Below are 17,751 nucleotides of genomic sequence, written 5' to 3' on the forward strand. Positions count from 1 at the left end.
CATAGGACACCAGGTGTGGGGAAGACAGGAAACAGGGCTTAAATCAGATGAGACACTGTCAACTGCACAGACAATTCCTTATTCTACCATGCAGACCAGCCCCTAAATCGGTGCGCACAGTTGACAAGTAATGCTTGGTTTGGGAGGATGACATACTGAATCATCTGATTCAAGGATTGTAAGCAAATTGTAACCCTAGAGTAAGGCACATCTAGTTACTACTTCTCTACAGTTTCCTTGCCACGCACAGGAAGTAAATATGCCTGATCAAAACCTGTAACCAAACCCCAGTGAACCAGCTCCTACCATAATAAAAGATGTCACAACATTTTTGGTACTTTTTGGGGGGGGATAATGTGAAGCGCCCTGAGATCTTGTGATGAGGGGAGGTACATAAAAGTAATTAATTAAATTAATTAATAATCACCAGTGCCATTTTTTTAAATAGAAAAAGAGGTGCCGGAGCTCACCAGGAACACTTCCCTTCTTCTCTTAGGATAGCAATGGCGCTCACCTGAAAGGCGCCGCAACTGAGTTCCTGTGAGTTCCCTCTGGGGGAAAAAGCCCCGATAATAACGACGACTACGACAACAACAACAACAGGTCTTTAAACTTTGCCAGATGGAGCTCCAAAACCCAATGTCGAAGTCAAGGCTTGGGCTATGATCTGCATAAGTGCATCTAGGCACCAGCAGAAAAAGCCTTTTCCTCATTTCTGCAGAGGGATAGCTTCCCAGCCGCCACCCCCCCCCTAAAAAAAAAAAATTACCTGAGAACGAAAGAAAATGCACGCACTCCCAGTTTACTACTCCCCCCCCCCAAACCGGCAAAGTACTCGACCGTGACACGATTCAGAAACTAACAGAAAGACGCCTCCTCTTTATTTGGACCAACCCGGATCTTAAACCTGAATTCCGTGAATCGGAGACACTTCGCTTTTGCAAGTCCTCGACACGCTTGTGAGAACAGCTGTTATAACCGTGGTGATAACGAGAGGGGCGGAGGTTGTTGGGGGGGGCGGAGAGAGAGAGAGAGAATATAAAGGACGATGAGACGAGAAGCAAACGAGAAGAAGGTCCGACCTGGCCTTGGGTGCTTCGGGGCACTGCCTCCTTTGTTGCCTTCGCCTAGTAACCCGCGTCCGCCTTTGCCAGGCCGGGCAGAGACCCGGAGCTTCCAGGGCCCGCCTTCTTTTTCCACGCAGACTGGCCGTGTTTCTACCCGGAGCGCTTTGAGAGCTGCACGGCGGGAATCTCAGTTTTGGCGTCGAGGGCAGGGAAGGCGAAGAAGCTCGTCGGGCGATGCCGTGAGTCGCAGACCAGGGGGGCTTGCTTGGGCGGCGTCGCGGGCGGGGTGAGGGGTAGCTGGATAGACGGGCAGGACCTGGTGGGCCCACGGGGCATTTCGGTTTAGCCCTATGTAGGTTTTTTGTATAGCTGTTTAGGGAAGCTTCTAATGTTTGATGTTTTGTCGCTTTATTATTATTATTATTATTATTATATTTTATTACTTACTCCAGGCTGAGGGCTTCCTTGCACGGGTCTTCGTCTACTACTACAAGTTCTCAATGCAATGGGAGTTTATTAGTAGTGCTTCGGTTTCTTGTGTGGTGCTTCTCCAATTATGCTACCGTAATATATATATCCCTTTTGATGTCTTGTAGCACATCAAAAGCAGGACAAGAATATAAGCAGGAACCGTTGTGGTGTGAAAAGTGGTGCGATTTCAGCTGCTGGTTGTTTACGACGGTATACACACGGGTTGGGAATGAAGCGGTGTGACTGCTGCCCCCACAAACTGCCATCTCATCGTGAATGCTCCCATGGAAGGGAACCTTAGGAAGAAACAGGAATGGCAGTTGTGCGTCGGAGCCAGAGCCAATCCAGTCAGTCGGCAGGGTGAAGCCATTACCTCAGGTGGCAGGACCCGCCCCCCCCAGGTGCCCTGTTGCTACCATTGGTGCCGATTGGGGGCAGGATCACGTCCATCTCACGCCAAATTGGCGAGATCTTGCCCAGAGTCGGCGCCAATGGTGGTGCCACTTCTGTCAGTGACAGATGTAACAAAGCTCGCAGCAGAGCAGGTGGCGATAGCAGGTAGGTGGTGTGGGAGTGGCAGCAGCGGCAGGGCAAGGCGGTACTTACCATTTTGCATCAAGTGGTGAAACAGGACGCAGCACCCCTGCTCTGAGCATACATAGTGTTTTCTGCTTACCAGTACAAAGCTTAGTCAGACTCTACAGTGTGTTGGATTGCTTGCTGCAGAATAGGTGAAAATATATGCTTTCCAGGCACAAAGCCATTTTAAGTATGTTTGCTCAGTTGAAAATCCCACTAAGGACATGGTCTTGATCTCACTTTCCTGGGAGTTAGCCCCATTGAATACAGTCTGACTTACCATACTTCAGAGTAGATGTGGTTAGGACTGCGCTTTGAGTTTAATGGGATTTATCTTTAAGTGGGTTTAGGTCTGCAGCATTAAACACAAGTGTTTGAAGATACAGAATTAAAAGAGTATGAAATAAAAATCCTGCTGTTCCATCTATTTACCAAGTACACCCCCCACACTTTATATTTTATTGCATACAAGTGTTCATTGAAGGGACGCGGGTGGCGCTGTGGGTTAAACCACAGCCTAGGGCTTGCTGATTAGAAGGTCGGCGGTTTGAATCCCTGTGACAGGGTGAGCTCCCGTTGTTCAGTCCCTGCTCCTGCCAACCTAGCAGTTCAAAAGCACGTCAAAGTGCAAGTAGATAAATAGGTACCGCTCTAGGCAGGAAGGTAGCGGCTTAGTCATGCTGGCCACATGATCCGGAAGCTGTACGCCGGCTCCCTCGGCCAGTAAAGCGAGATGAGCGCCGCAACCCCAGAGTCGTCCACGACTGGACCTAATGGTCAGGGGTCCCTTCACCTTTACCTAGTGTTCATTGAAGCTGTACCTAAATGTGTTTCACTCATACATTACAGTTTTGTTTGTTGATTATTGATACACGTAGCACCAGGCGTTCTATACTGTATAGAGCTAGAAAGAAAGCTCTCTGTTCTGCTAAGCTTATTGCCAGACAGAACAATTCAGGGAGCCTGTGGTGCAATGGGTCAGTGCATCTTGCTGTTAACCAGAATGTTGGTGGTTCGGGCCCACCCAGGGACAGCTGTGGGCAGGATTCCTGCATTGCAGGGGGTTGGACTAGATGACCCTGATGGTCCCTTCTGACTCTACAATTCTATATTTCTAACTGGGCAGATACACTTGTGCATATCTTGTGTGAGGTAGGTACATCCTAACTGTTCCTGATTATGGGGGCTGGGGTGACAGTGTATACCTTCATTATCTGCCCTTCCATTCTCCAATGAATCAGAATAAGGCAGCTGTGTATGTTCCTCTGAAGCAGGCCACCTTAAGATGATAGGAATTGGTGGAGTAGTGCATATGGAGGGGTCAATAGATGTTTAAGGTATGCTATCTTTGAGTACAATCATGGAGATGACTGCTGATAGAAGAGTTGATCATAACCTCTTCAGGGTATAGCATAGGCTTCTCAGAACACTGCTGACTATCTCCAAAGTGGGGTGGGGTTTGTTGGTTTCCTTTGTCATTAAAAATAGTGTTGGAGAGAAGAATAATGGGCATGGCCGCTCAAGTCCTACAATAGTTCAGTCCCAAACCTAAAGTAGCATATCATGGTTACGGAAGTTCTGATAAGAAGTATATGGAAGACATCTAGTGTTGCTGTATGTAATGAATAAGCTATCGCAGAGCACACTCCTAACTGATGCTGATAGGTGGAAGGAGTTAGGCTCATGGCTTAGTATCTCTCTGCTGGCCTCTACCAGCTGCCAGTGCAGATGATCTCTGCCATGGTGGAGACCCCAGTTGCACCTAGGCAGGTGGATAGTGTTAAGCCTCAAAATGAGGCATTACAAGGGCAAGCACCAAATCCAAAGCCCTGTGGAACTGGGTCCCTCAGCTACATGAGCCTGCAACTAGCATACCAAGAAAGGAAAAAAATGCCCTCCACCTTTGTCCCTGGTTGGTGTGTTCCGAGGTGCCAGGACTTAGGATCCAGTGGTGGATATTGCACCCCACTCTTCTTTGAGCCCACTTAGGATTGCTCTGCCACTCATTAGTTACCTCCTTTAACCAGATTGACAAATAGAGAGGCTAACCAACAATAACTTATGAATGGATAGATGGGATGGAAGGAAAAAGACATTTCCCCAAAGGGTCCACCCTCCATACTGTTCCATGGAACTAGTAAATAGAAGGGTTTAGCTGTTGTTCTTCCTGGACTCCTAACTAAGTTAAACTTTGTATGTGGTCCTATACATATACTGTGTTAATGTGGGAATACATCTCATTGAACTCAATAGGACTGATTCATGCCTAGATATGCATAGGACTGCATTGTTAGTCTCTATCCAAACCAGAGTCAATGATAACTAGAATTCACATTTTCATGCATTTCCTTTGTTCAGCTGTGGTAGTCTTGTTTGAATGACAGACTACTCCATCTTAAATGGAATTTATTTTCTGATACTGAAATCCTATGAGGTATAAACAATGACGTGAAATAAATACAACAAATTCTTCTAATGTGACTTTTTTCATAGTGGAGCCTTGAATGAATTTCCCGCCCTTTAAATTGGCAGTAGTGCTCCTACTTGCCTCTCTTACTGTTAGTGCTTCGGGGAGGCAAGCATTTATGTTTCGGCATAGTGGTGGTTGGTGCCTGTTTGGACTTGTAGGGTGGAAGGCAAGGAGGCCACCAGTAGGTGGAGCAAGAGCTAATGGCAGGTAGTGCCTACTAATTCTAGTTTTGTCCCCATCCTTTTTGCTGAGTTGCTGCTGCTTTGCCCCTCCCCCATTGTTTTGCTGCTGTGCAAAGTCACTGTTTTATTTGCAGGTTGTCCAACCCAAGCTTGTGGTTCAGCTTTCCCAGACAAATCCTGAGCTATAAACCATAGGACAAGTTTTGATTATAGCTCATGGTTAATCTGCAGAGAGCTAAACCATAAACCCACATGCTAAACCAAACCATGGTTTAGCCCAGCATGGCACAGCAGTAAAATGGCTGTAATTTCTTCTCCAGGAGCCCATGCATTGTGTGATGTCCAAACCAGGCCTATAACTACTACCAGCCAAAGTCACTGGAAGATTTTAAATAGCATAGTGCTTGACCATTCTGCCACTTTTTTTGTCAAGCCTTTTTTTCTCAGGTTGCTATAATTTAATGTGATTTTCATGTAGTTTTTCATTTATCCTAATCATAAAGCTACCTTGAGTCCAGATTCCGCTGTACTTTGGCTTCCAGCTTCCTCTGAAGTCCGTCATAAAAACTTCCATCATAGCATGCCTTAGTATAGCATGCAAATACATGGTCCCCTAGAGCATCTTTGCAGAGTGAATGTATTAGCGTATAAAATGTTTCTCTGCTGCCACTGGGGTGGAAGATGTAATGGAGTCTACATTCCTTAAGCAATATGAGGCACTATATTTAAAAAGAAACATGATGTTAAGAATTTTTGTCAAACTGTTTCAGCTTTGACTGTCCCTTGGCAAGAATGTGGATGGCTTTTTAATATTAAAAAAATGTAAATCTTACACAGTATAGTTAGTCTGCTTTTTAATATAAAAATGTTTTTCAGTGATCTATTTTCAACCTAAGATGTTAAACTGGAACTAGCATAGTACAGTCATGTTTCAAATATGCTTTTAAACTTTCTTTCTATGGTTCACCTTGAAGAATGACAAGGTTACAAAAATGCTTTGAGTGAAATCATTTCAGATTGTGGCCCTGCTGGAATGCCAAGCCATTTATGCTTGCAGAATCTGGGTTTTGTTAAACCTTATGAGCATTTTTAGTATTGAGATCTTGGTTACTAAATCAAAATGCCCTATTCCTAATATGGTGCCTGCGCCTTTCTATTCTGAAATGAAATGTTTCTGCAAACCTTGTTTAATCTAAAATAATCTTCTGAAGCTTTTATTGGATGATTTTAAGGGTTTTTAGTTGCTTTATATAAAAAGGCCTTTAACTGTTGTTTAAGATTTAAGAATGTACTTTAAAAGTTGGAGTTGTCTCTGGGAAAAAATAGTCTTAATTTATGTTGACCTTTCCTTCCTTTGAGTATTTAGTCTGCATTCAATAAAATTTTGATGACTGCTCTTTAGAAGACAGCTGTACGATGTAAAGTATTGTAAATATTCAGCTTTCCATTCCTAGTGTTGCCATTAACAGCTGGGCATCCAGTTCAGCAGAACAGATTTTACAGAGAAAGCTTGGCGTGTTCCTGAATCAGTATAGTGAAGAACACGAGAAAATAGTTTCGTATGGTTTAGGGACCTGTAAAGACATAGAGCATCTGTTCCCTAGTTAAGTCAAAGTCTAGTAGCATTGAATCATGTTAAGAGCTAAAATGATGAGAAGAACTACTTTTTTCACCTTGAATGTACTGGTGGTTAAATCCCTAGTACATTATTTCTGTGAACAGCGAAATAATTGCAACACCTACACAGAAGGTAAGTTGTTATGCACGTCCGTATAATCTCATTCTTTATCAGTTTTATATAAAAAGCAATTGTTTTTGATTGTTATTTTTTTTAGTAGTGTGACATTGGGATAGTGGACAGGTTGGGGGGGCAATCAGGATGGGTTTAAATTTTCAAAGCAGTATTCAAAAACTATATATGCCATGTATGAGGTTAGTTTTACTAGTGTAAAAAAATGCTATATGTGGTCTGGTAACCACTGATAAGATATGTCCTCAATATAAACTTTGCTTTTGATCTATGATAAAACTTGCTCCCCCCCCCCTTTTCTTTTCTAGTGCTAAGAAATCTCTGAAGTTGGAAAGCCTTGCCATGGGAAAAGTAAGTGTGTGTTTGTGTGGCGCACACTATGATTAAATTATTTTCTAGGATATACATAAATGATCAGCAGTTCAGTGAGAATATAATAAATTGCTTGGCAATCTGCAATAAAGCATTCCTGAATATGGAAAAGAATTGACTGCCAGACGTCTTTGGGAGAAAAACTATTCTTATATAATATTCGGACTTTGCCTGCATGAAGCAATTGGCTACAACTGAGGAGACTGCAGTGGTTGTTTTTTATTATGTACACGCCTCTCTCAAATGAGTTGGGGACCTTTGCGAAATCATTTATTAGAAATTAGTTCCGTAATTTGTGAAGCAAATGCAGTGCCATCTCTCTGTACATATAACAATATGGGATTGTGATAATGCTGTAATCTGCATATTATAAACTGCAAAATTGAAATGAAAACATTAAAGACATTTTTATGTTGAGAATATAATTACCTCTCTCAGCTAATCTAACATAATGAAACGATAAAGTACTAACACTGCAATAAATTTCCCCTACAGTTATCACAATAAAAATAAAATTGTACTGTTGCTGTCCCCCACCCCCACCCCATCTCTCTCTCTGATAAAATGTGGCCATTCTGTTTTTCCAGTGCCATCATGTCACGACATATGCCAGTTTATTATCTTCCAATACCAACTGTGGGCGTTGCTATGAACAATAATGCAGAGGAGTTCATTGGGCAGGTAGCCTTTAAGGAAGCAAAATAGGTGGGGGGAAATGTATACCTAAATGTTTGGTAAATAAAATGAGCCTCCTGTTTTGTTTCTACATACCAACAGTTTCTTTATAGATGGTAGTCTTCAGAGGTCTCATTGGTACTTAGCAAAATTGGAAACTTGGCAGTGTTAAAAATCTTCTGTATACTTTTTGTATTTAAACAAAGGTGACAAAATGCAGCAGGGGCACTAACAAAAATCATTAGCAATTTAATTAGCAATTTAGTTTTCCATTACCCACCTTGTTGTGCTCTGAATACAGCTGTGACTGTAATTTTGCATCTGCTTCCTTGGTTAGAGTAGCATTTTTGGAGGCGAGCAGTCCAGCTTGAAATGATTCTGTTCCACCCTAAAGCTATTTTTCCTTCTGAAATGGAAATTAAAAGGGGGGAAATGTCTGTGTTGAGAATAACTATTTAGGAAGTTTCTAGTGTCAGAATTTCTTCATTGAAAGCTTGAGGTTTCAGGTTTTCCAAAATTCAGTGATGGAATTAATTTCTAAAGCTGTCTATGAAGCAGAATTATTATTATTGCTAGTATAAATGTGGTATCCTTATCCAGAGTTTTAAGATAATTGAAATAGTTATGTGAAAATGAAAGGGGAAAGGGAATAAATTATTATTTATACCCCACCCATCTGGCTGGATTTCCCCAGCCACTCTGGGCGGCTTCCAACAAAAATCAAAATACATTAAAATATCACACATTAAAAGCTTCCCTAAACAGGGAAACACGCATAGGAGTTTACTATAGGTCATTTCCAATTGAAACAAAGGTGGCTATTCTGCAGCTCTCCAGATGTTGTTGGACTACAACTCCCATAAGCCCCAGTCAGTATAGCCAGGGGTCAGAAGTGAAGGGAGTTGGAGGCCAATAATATCTGGAGAGCCATACGTTAGTCCTTCCTGCACTAAGAAATGTTTTTAATTGTCACTACTTTTCCTAACTCTGCATGTTTACTCAGAAGAAAGTCCTACTTGGTTCAGTGACATCTCCTTCCAAGCAAATGAGTGTAGGATTGCACCTTAATTATTCCTTTGGTTTGTTTATTTATGCCATCTGTATGCTGCCACATAACAATAAATTTCTTGGGCTGGGTTACAATAAATAAGTAAAATCCCCAACAACAGTGTAAATACAACATAAAACCATAAAGTAAAAAAATACAACAAAAACAAAACTCACTACACACACGCACACACACTCCAAATGAAGACACAGGCTTAAAATTGAAGGGTCCACACTACACAAGTACCTGATGTTGAAAAGAGCCCAAAGATGGCATCAGGCAAGTTTCCATGGGAAGGCTCCCAGGGACTCCCAACTCCATAGTCCTGTGCAAACAGTACTCCAGTATACCTGAACTTGTGACTGTACAGCTGTCTGATTGGTGTATTTTTAGTGTTTTACCTGATTGTCTTGTTGCTAATGGTATATTTCTTTTAACTCAATTTTGCTTTGGAAGATTCGTTTTAAAATCAGGTTTTAAATAACACAAATCGTTTCAATCTGCAAAATACTTAAATACATATTTTTAATTTACTCCAGGTGTAGCACATTTTCTGCATCTCATGCCATACTGTTGGCAGGGATTCTTCTGATGAGTGGGTCATTTTGGAAGAGCCATGCCAATGCTGCACCCCTCTGGTGACTCATGGGGCTTAAAGTCGCTAGTTACCAAGTGATTCTTTCATTCAGATTTTGCTGGTGTGACATAGGATCCACTGCATGGGTGATGTTTACATTAGGCCTACATCTATGGAGTCACCCAAATAGGCCACAAGCAATTCAGCAGAATATGGCTATATTGCAGCCTTATACAGTCATACCTCTTCTTGCGAACGCTTCAAGTTGCATTTTTTTGGGTTAGCACAGCATCCCCGGAAATGTTTACTTCCGGGTTTTGCTGCTGCGCGCACGTGCAGAAGCATTCTGCACGGTTTGCGCCTGCACAGAAGCATTCTGTGCTCTTCGCGCATGCGCAGAAGCGCTCTCTCACACTTCACGCATGCGCAAAAGCACCACTCTGGTTGCAGACTTTTCAGGGTGCGAACGGCACCCCGGAACGGATCGTGTTCACAACCAGAGGTACCACTGTAAATGAGACCACAGAAGTTACTAGTTTGCAAAAAAAAAAAAAAAGTTTTAGTCTGCTGGGGGTTGGCAAAGGAGGGAAGGCAAACTCTGCCCTTCTTGCAGTAGCCCTGTACTAGTGATGAAAGGGGATTTCCTCCTCTGGCAGTCCACTTGGCATCTGTGCTCAGTGTAGAGGAAGGGATGAAGCTCTCCATCCTTTTTTCACCAGCCTGCTCACTTGTCTACATGCAGTTTCTTACTGCTTATTACTTCTAGGCTAGTGGTTTAAATACAAGGCTGCTGTGTCATAAGTTGAGGATTAGTAGGCTATTCCACTTTAGAAATTGTCTTTTTGCACCAAACCTAGTATTTATACAAAACATGTAAAGGTAAAGGAGCCTTGGATGATTAAGTTCAGTCAAAGGCGACTTATGAAGTACAGCACTCACCTTGCTTCAGGCCAAGGGAGCTGGTGTTTGTCAACAGACAACATTCTGGGTCATATGGCCAGCATTACTAAACCACTTCTGGCTCAACAGAACACCATGATGGAAGCCAGAGCACACGGAAACACCGTTTACCTTTCTACTGCAGCGGTATCTATTTATCTAGTTGCACTGGCATGCTTTCAAACTACTAGGTTGGCAGAAGTTGGGACAGAGCAATGGGAGCTCACCCCATGATGTGGATTCAAACCTGCAACCTTCTGATCAGCAAGTCCAAGAGGCTTGGTGGTTTAGACCACAGCACCACCCGCTCCCAAAATGTCAAAATTTGGAATCGCCAAGCATTTACAATCATATTTTTGGAGCACAGTGGCACCCCGTGTTACGCACGCAATCCGTTCAGGATCGTGCTACGTAACACGGGTGTGCGTAACGTGAACACCCAAAAACCGCCCCCCAAAAACCAGAAGTAGAGCCATTTGAGCGCTTCTGCACATGCGCGGAGTGCGCAGAAGCGTTCTGCACATCCGGGGGTCATGCGCGCTCCAGAAACGCTTCCGGGTTGCGGGCATTCTTAACTCGAACGTCCGCAACCCGGGGTATGCGCAACCCGGAGTTCCACTGTATTAAGGAGCAACAGTGTTTTACTGTAGAGCAAGAATGGGGAACCTGTGGTCTTCCAGATGTTCTTGGATCACAACTTATGTAATTATTGACCATTGGCCATTTGCACTTAGGCTGATGGGAGTTGGAGTTCAGCAACATCTAGAAGGCCACAGGTCTCCCACCTCTGCTATAGGGCAAGCTTTGTGCTATTTGTAAAGCTTCACCTTTTAGAGCCACCTTTCTAAAATACCATTTGAGTTGGAACATGAGAGGTAATTTTCTCATTTAATTTGATTGTTCTTTTCACTAATGTGATAGATGGCCCTGGATGTTGTAGCTATTTTCCTTCATCAAGAATTGTTAAACAAAAAGTTAACACCTTGTGTTAGTCCCTTGGAATAGATTGGTGGGCTTGAAAAGAATTTGATTCTCTTTTGTTTGGATATAGGACCCATGTTGCTATCACAAGGACTAGAAACATAGTTTGTTCTAGGAACTGGAGCTTAATTTAAAGTGTGTACCTAAAAATGCACCAAGAGAGGCATGATTCCCCACATCTGTTATAGAATTCTATAGCCTGCCTTGACTAGAAAGATAAAGGCAGAATTGGATATTGTCAAGGTTGAAAAGGAAAACATGATTGTGCTTTACACTGCATAATAATCCTGTACAGGTTGTTTTGTTACCATTATTTGTTATTCTTTAGGTGTCTGCAACACCATTGCCGAGGAGTAAGATGAATCTCAAGTCTTATTCACCAACAACAGGAACGTGCCCAATCAGTCTTTTTTCAACTCCCAGGAGCAATAATGTACAAGAGCATGGAAATGGTCTATCAAATGGTTAGTTGAACATTCTCTCCTACTTACTGCAGAATTTTTCTGGTTATTGACCAAGTCAAATTCTTGATTTAGTAATTTATGTCTTGCACAGTAATTCTGATTCCTCCCACCCACCCACGAATATGAATTTGGATCTTTATGGTAAAGTCCAACTTTTCTGCAGCCTTCACAAACATCTTCAACAATTCTCCTCTGATTAGTTTTGCTTACTTTTGCTCACTGAAGAGAATCAAGCAGTGGCATAGCTAGCCGCTTGGGTGCCTGGGGTGGCGTGTGCGTTCTGCGCATGGGGGGCATGACAAGCTGTCGGCAGGGTAAGGCGCGCTGCCAGAGTCCCAGTGCCGGAGTTGCCGTGTTCGAGTTGGGTGCCCTGCGGGGCCTGCATTGCTTTTTCAAGCAGCACAGAGCCTGCACGGAGTCTGCCCACTGCCTCCCCCTCAGCTGGAGGGTGGCTGAGGGGCAGGTGGTGGGCGGAGGCTGGCCCCACGTTGCTTTTCTGGGTGACATGGTGCCTGCAGGTGCCCGAGCCGCTCCCAGGAGAGACACAATGGCTCAGGCAAGCTGCGGGCTCAGTGCCGCTCGCAGGGCCAACGCATGCCAGTTTTGTCTTTCTTAGCCACCCTCTGGCGGCTGGGGGAAGTGCAGCAGCTCAATGCCCTGCGAGCACAGCCCTGGGCTGCGTTGCTTTGGGGAGCAGCACGCAGTGCTCTGGGGCGCCTGGACTTGGGCGTCATCTTGGGCTCCGGCATTCCGACCCAAGGTAAGTGCTGCCCTAATAATAATAATAATAATAATAATAATAATAAATTTATTTATACCCCGCCCATCTGGCTGGGTTTCTCCAGCCACTCTGGGTGGTTTCCAACAAACAATTAAAAATACATTAAAACATCAGTCATTAAAAACTTCCCTAAACAGGGCTGCCTTCAGATGTCTTCTAAATGTCAGATAGTTGTTTATTTCTTTGACATCTGATGGGAGGGTGTTCCACAGGGCGAGCACCACTACTGAGAAGGCCCTCTGCCTGGTTCCCTGTAACTTAGCTTCTTGCAGTGAGGGAGCCGCCAGAAGGCCCTCGGTGCTGGACCCTAGTGTCAGCGTTGAACGATGGGGTTGGAGACGCTCCTTCAGGTATACTGGGCCGAGGCGTTTAGGGCTTTAAAGGTCAGCACCAACACTTTGAATTGTGCTCAAAAATGTCTTGGCCCAGTGCAACCCGCTGCCCCCCCCCCCAGCTACACAACTGGAATCAGGCGTTGAATGTAATGGAACCAAATTTCTCTCTGCATAGAGTGGGCAGAGTTTGTTAATCCAGCGAGCTTGTGCTGTTACTAGTTCCCTGCCCTTTGAAACTTGCTGTGATAACATCTAACAGGTTTGACATCTGTATTGGGGAAAGTAAAAAGGTCTTACCTGCCCTGTACAATGGAACTGAGGATGCTGCCTTGTGTGGAGTCTGACCATCGGTCCCCCTAACACAGTGTTGACTACACTGACTGGCAGCAGATCTCCAGGGTTTCAGGCAGGGATCTCACCCAGCCCTGATAAAAAATGGTGAGAATTGAACCTGGGACCTTCTGCATTAAAAGTATATGCTCTAACACTGAGCCCTGTAATGATGGCTAATCAGGGGCGTCGTAGGGTGGGGGCGGTGGGGGCGGGCCGCCCCTCGTCCCGCCCCTAGGCAGGTGTGTGCGGTGCTGCTGCTCCCGGGGTGACAGAGGCAGCGGCGGCGCGTGGGGTGACAAGCGGCGGCCCCTCCCACCACTCCCACGCTCCGCCGCTCCCTCCGTCACCCCGGGAGCAGCAGCGCTGCACGGATGAGGCTCCCGAAGTGGCGGCCCGGCATCCCCGGGGGTGGGGCGTCGCCGCGCGTGCGTCATGACGCACACGCAGCGATGCCCCGCCCCCGGGGATGCCGGGCTGCCGCTTCCGGAGCCTTGGTGGGCTGCAAAGAGCCCTGAAGCCGCAACCTGGCACCCCTTTGCGCTATGGCAGCGGCTTCAGGGCTCTTTGCAGCCCGCCGAGGCCCCCAAGCCCCCGCCCGGCATACCCCGGGGGCGGGGCGTCGCCGTGCGTCATGACGTCATGACGCACACACGCGCCGCGATGCCCCGCCCCCCAGGGGTGCCTCTTGGCTTCCCGCCCCGGGCAGCCAAGGGGCTAGGAACGCCCCTGTGGCTAATCATATTTTAATAATGCTGAACCCTGCATTAATTTGTCTCTGTGTGTGTTACTGATCTTGTGTAAATCTCCTACCCTTTTACTTTCAGTCTACATCATCATACATGCACCATCTTTTTCAGGCTTATGCAAGTTCTTTACAGTGAACATTTGCAGAATACGGTAGCACAAAGGCTTATATCTCAACTAAGTCATCATTGGTGGGAGCATCCTTTCCACTAATGAAGCACTTCTACCAGCAGAAGGGGAATAGTATGGTTCCCTCTTCTCCTCTCCACTTTTGCTTGTGGAAAATCTGTCCTGAAGGATCCTCCACTTAGGAACCTTTACTGGATCCCGTCTCTCTCTGTCAACAGAAGCGTCCTTCCATTTGCAGAGGGCTAGTTGCTATTGAGTGCAATTTACCTTAATATTGTTCTCCATGCATATTGTTGTTCAACAAGACATAATTTAAAAAATTCAAAACGCTTATATCTCATAAGAAAATAAGAAGAACCCTGGTGGATCAGACCAGTGGCCTGTTTTGTCCAGCATGCTTTTTCCCACAGTGACCAACCAGATGCCAAAGGCAGGACAATATCCAATTTGCATTGTTGTTTTCCAGCGACTGGTTTTAAAGAGGCATGGGGCCTGGGATCATGCCATTGATAGCCTTATCTTCCATCTGTTTTGGAACCTTTTTTGAAATCAGTGGGTGTTACTACTTATGTAAGTTAATTCCACAGTTTAACCTTATATCACTTTGCTGGGAGAAGTGTCCATTTATCCTTACTCTCTGCTTCCTGTCCTTGTGTCTGCTAGAAGCAGCTGCATTTGTTTCCTGTATCCCACACATTGTTTCCCTCTCTAGCGTCAGTAAAGGTCTAGAAAAGAGGAGGACTATTGCATTGAATGCTTTAATCCCCAATCCATAGAAAATGATCTGAGGAATTCCTGTAAGCCATTAGGACTATCTTCTTTATTTAGAAAAATTGTCCTCTACCCTTCTGTTGCAGTCAGAATGTTCAAGGCATTGTCCCATTTATTTCAACAGGGCACACCTACCACAAACTCTCTCTAGGATAAGATGAAAAATGCATTTTGATTTAATTTCACAGAATAATGCAATAAAAGAGTTACTGTTGAGGTGAAGAAGAGGAAGCAGAGGACCTGGTTTAGGAATCCATATTACTTGGTCTAGATACTTCCACTTCAGTAAAAGACAGGGAGACACTATCTGTATTTAGTTGCATATCACAGACCGTTTTGCAAAATACAGCCATTTTACACAAAGTAGCCAGTTGCTTGTAGGAGAAAAAACACAATATGACCATTTGTGAAAGCGCATCTTTGCTCTGCTGATCCTGCCCTGTTAACTGAAAACTGACTGACATTTTAAAGCAGTGCAGTATATGTACAACTTGAAAACTCCAAATGCTGTTATCTCCCCACTTCCCAAGCCAATCCTTTATTGATATTATGAGTTTTGCTTTCGCTGTTCATATGTGATTCTGTGTTTGTGTGTGAGAGAGGGAGGGAAGGAGGGAGAAAGGGAAATGGGAAAAAATTTGTTGGATTTTTTCACATGCCTTATTTCTGACAAAAAAGGGGGGAAATGCCTGGAGGAGTAAAACGCCCGTGTGCCAGGATGTCAAAGGCAAAGGTGAGTGTGTGCTATATTTCCATATTGTAATTAAATATGGGCATAAGGGAACAGTCCTTTTGCACATAAAAAGAGAGATCACGTGTCCGCAGCTGACATTTAGATGGATAATTATTCAGTAAAGTAGGAATAGCTTTCCTTTTTTAGTTTCACCAAGCTACAAAATGGTGGTAAGGACTTAGAATTCTGAGTTGTATCCTATATATTTAATGTTTTCTTTTTATCTTGCAACAGTGTTAACACTGATTTGTTGTTGATATATGTATAAGTGCAATTATACAAGTTGCACTTGTTATTACAGTAAATGTAAATGAATAGATACTTGACCTGAAACACACGCACGCACACACATATCCCCATATCCCCAAAGGCTTTTTCATTTACACTCTTTGTTTTGGTCTGTCCCCTATCCTTGAGCCTTCACAATGAGATTGAATACAAAATCCAGTAAAATCTCATTCCTGTGTGTGTGTGTGTATGTATATATATAGAGAGTCTTGTTGAACATTGAGATGCACAGAGAACAATATTAAGGCAAATTGCACTGCATAGCAACTAACCCTCTACAAATGGAAGGGCTCATTCTGTTTGCAGAGAGAGCTGGGATCCATTGCAGGCCCCCTCTAGTGTACTGGGCAAGGATGGCATTTTCTGCCCCTCACTCTTTTCTCTTGCAGTCCCTTGCACCATTCTCATGTTACTACGTAGGATCCTTCAGAGTAGTGTTTTCAATTGTTCTGTGTTTTTTGTGAATTTGATCTTACGGGGCAGCTATATAACCCTGGTTAGTAAAGAAATAATTTCAAATGGAAATTATAGTGGTTATTGAGCATGTTCTTTCATATATTTTCATATACCCAGCATTCAAATTAATAATACATAATATGTTGCATTTACCAACAATCTTACATTGCTATGGAGTGAAATGAATGTTGGGATTTTTTTAAACCTCTTAAATCTGTTAGTAGTAGTAGTATTTATTAACTTTACCATTTCTATTTTTGTATTTGGAGCTTTCCTTTCTAACATAAGATGTTTATAATGGAAAAGTTGTAATTAATTAAATGTCAGGTTATGGTGCATTTGTAATGAAAAGGGGGTGGGAATAGAGAAAATAGTTCATGTTTATCTTTTGTGCAGAAAATGGTAAATCTTTATACTATATTGATTTTTGTCTTCAACTACAGGACAGTTATAGTGTGTTAATTCTTATTTCTTGATTGTCTTATTCCTAGGAAACAGAGAGAAACCCAGTAACTTGCTAATCAGATCACCCAGAAGGGGGCATCCTGAAATGGAAGACTATGAAAAGTAATGCTACCTAATTCTATAGTTTAAACCAAGCATGGAGAGGCACAAATTTAATTGCAACAGAGCCTCTGGAGAAGCTGTTTCTGCTGTAGCAATATTGGGGAGCAATTTTTATTTAGTTTTTTGGCAATTATTATCAACAAAACTGAGTTTAAAAAAACCATAAGAAATGTTTGTTTTATATCAGAGTTACACAGGTGAATGCAGATTAACATAAAAATCACAAAAATCCTTGTAAAAAAAATCAAAACCTACTTGAATTTGTTTTGGCAGGGGGTAATTATTTTTCTGACAATATTTTATAAATGGCAGCCAGTTTCTCCAGATTTTATTCTAGTCTGTCTATACAATGAGCTGCCTGGTACTACGGCACTACTTCAGTTGTTTCAGGCTTACCTCACTCCAATTAAAATCTGTTCTGTAAGAGAAGTTACATTGAGCTGCCTTTGAAGAAGTTGAACTGCCTTTGAAGAACTCCAATTAAAATCTGTTCTGTACATTGAAGAAGTTACATTGAGCTGCCTTCATCATTTTACTTTCTTTATTCATGCAATCTTGTGCTTCTGATGCACTCTCTAGCCTTTTGGATGATCCTACTGGTTTTTTCACTTCTCTCCCCCCTTCTATTCCTGATCTGCTTTCTACTGTCTCCTAAAGCAGGGCTTCCCAAACTTGTGCTCCATCCGTTTTTAGACTACAATCCCCATCATCCCTGACCACTGGTACTGCTAGCTATAGATGATGGGGGTTGTAGTCCAAATGCCTAAGTTTGGGAAACCCTGTCCTAAAGAGTCCCATGTGTAGGAGACTGGGCTGGGCTGGAGTCTTGTGCAGGAGTATTGATGGGTTTCTTTGCACTTGGGCTAGTCACACTTCTCTGAAGTCTCTCAGCCCCACTCGCCTCACAGAGTGTTTGTTGTGGGGGAGGAAGGGAAAGGAGAATGTTAGCCGCTTTGAGACTCCTTCGGGTAGTAAAAAGCGGGATATCAAATCCAAACTCTTCTTCTTCTTCTACTATCAATGGGAAGTGGGTGGAGCT

The 17,751-nt window shown here is 43.6% G+C and overlaps 2 protein-coding genes across 3 annotated transcripts in view; one reads left to right on the forward strand and one right to left on the reverse strand.

The window, feature by feature from the left end:
* The window catches only part of EFCAB7 (EF-hand calcium binding domain 7), a 40,856-nt gene extending 39,686 nt beyond the window's left edge, over positions 1-1,170 (reverse strand). Inside the window, exon 1 of the mRNA XM_033151899.1 lies at positions 1,083-1,170. The gene's annotated coding sequence lies outside the window, so the exon portion shown is untranslated. The remainder of the gene's footprint in view (positions 1-1,082) is intronic.
* A 53-nt stretch (positions 1,171-1,223) lies between these two features.
* Positions 1,224-17,751, forward strand: part of ITGB3BP (integrin subunit beta 3 binding protein) — a 32,477-nt gene continuing 15,949 nt past the window's right edge. For both annotated transcript variants that reach the window (XM_033151906.1, XM_033151907.1), the window contains exons 1-4: positions 1,224-1,306; positions 6,828-6,870; positions 11,440-11,575; positions 16,637-16,712. In XM_033151906.1, coding sequence (XP_033007797.1) covers positions 1,302-1,306; positions 6,828-6,870; positions 11,440-11,575; positions 16,637-16,712 — 260 coding nt within the window. In that variant the 5' untranslated portion in view covers positions 1,224-1,301. The remainder of the gene's footprint in view (positions 1,307-6,827; positions 6,871-11,439; positions 11,576-16,636; positions 16,713-17,751) is intronic.

The sequence above is a fragment of the Lacerta agilis genome, chromosome 6 (assembly GCF_009819535.1).
Source record: "Lacerta agilis isolate rLacAgi1 chromosome 6, rLacAgi1.pri, whole genome shotgun sequence".
Lineage (NCBI taxonomy): Eukaryota > Metazoa > Chordata > Lepidosauria > Squamata > Lacertidae > Lacerta > Lacerta agilis.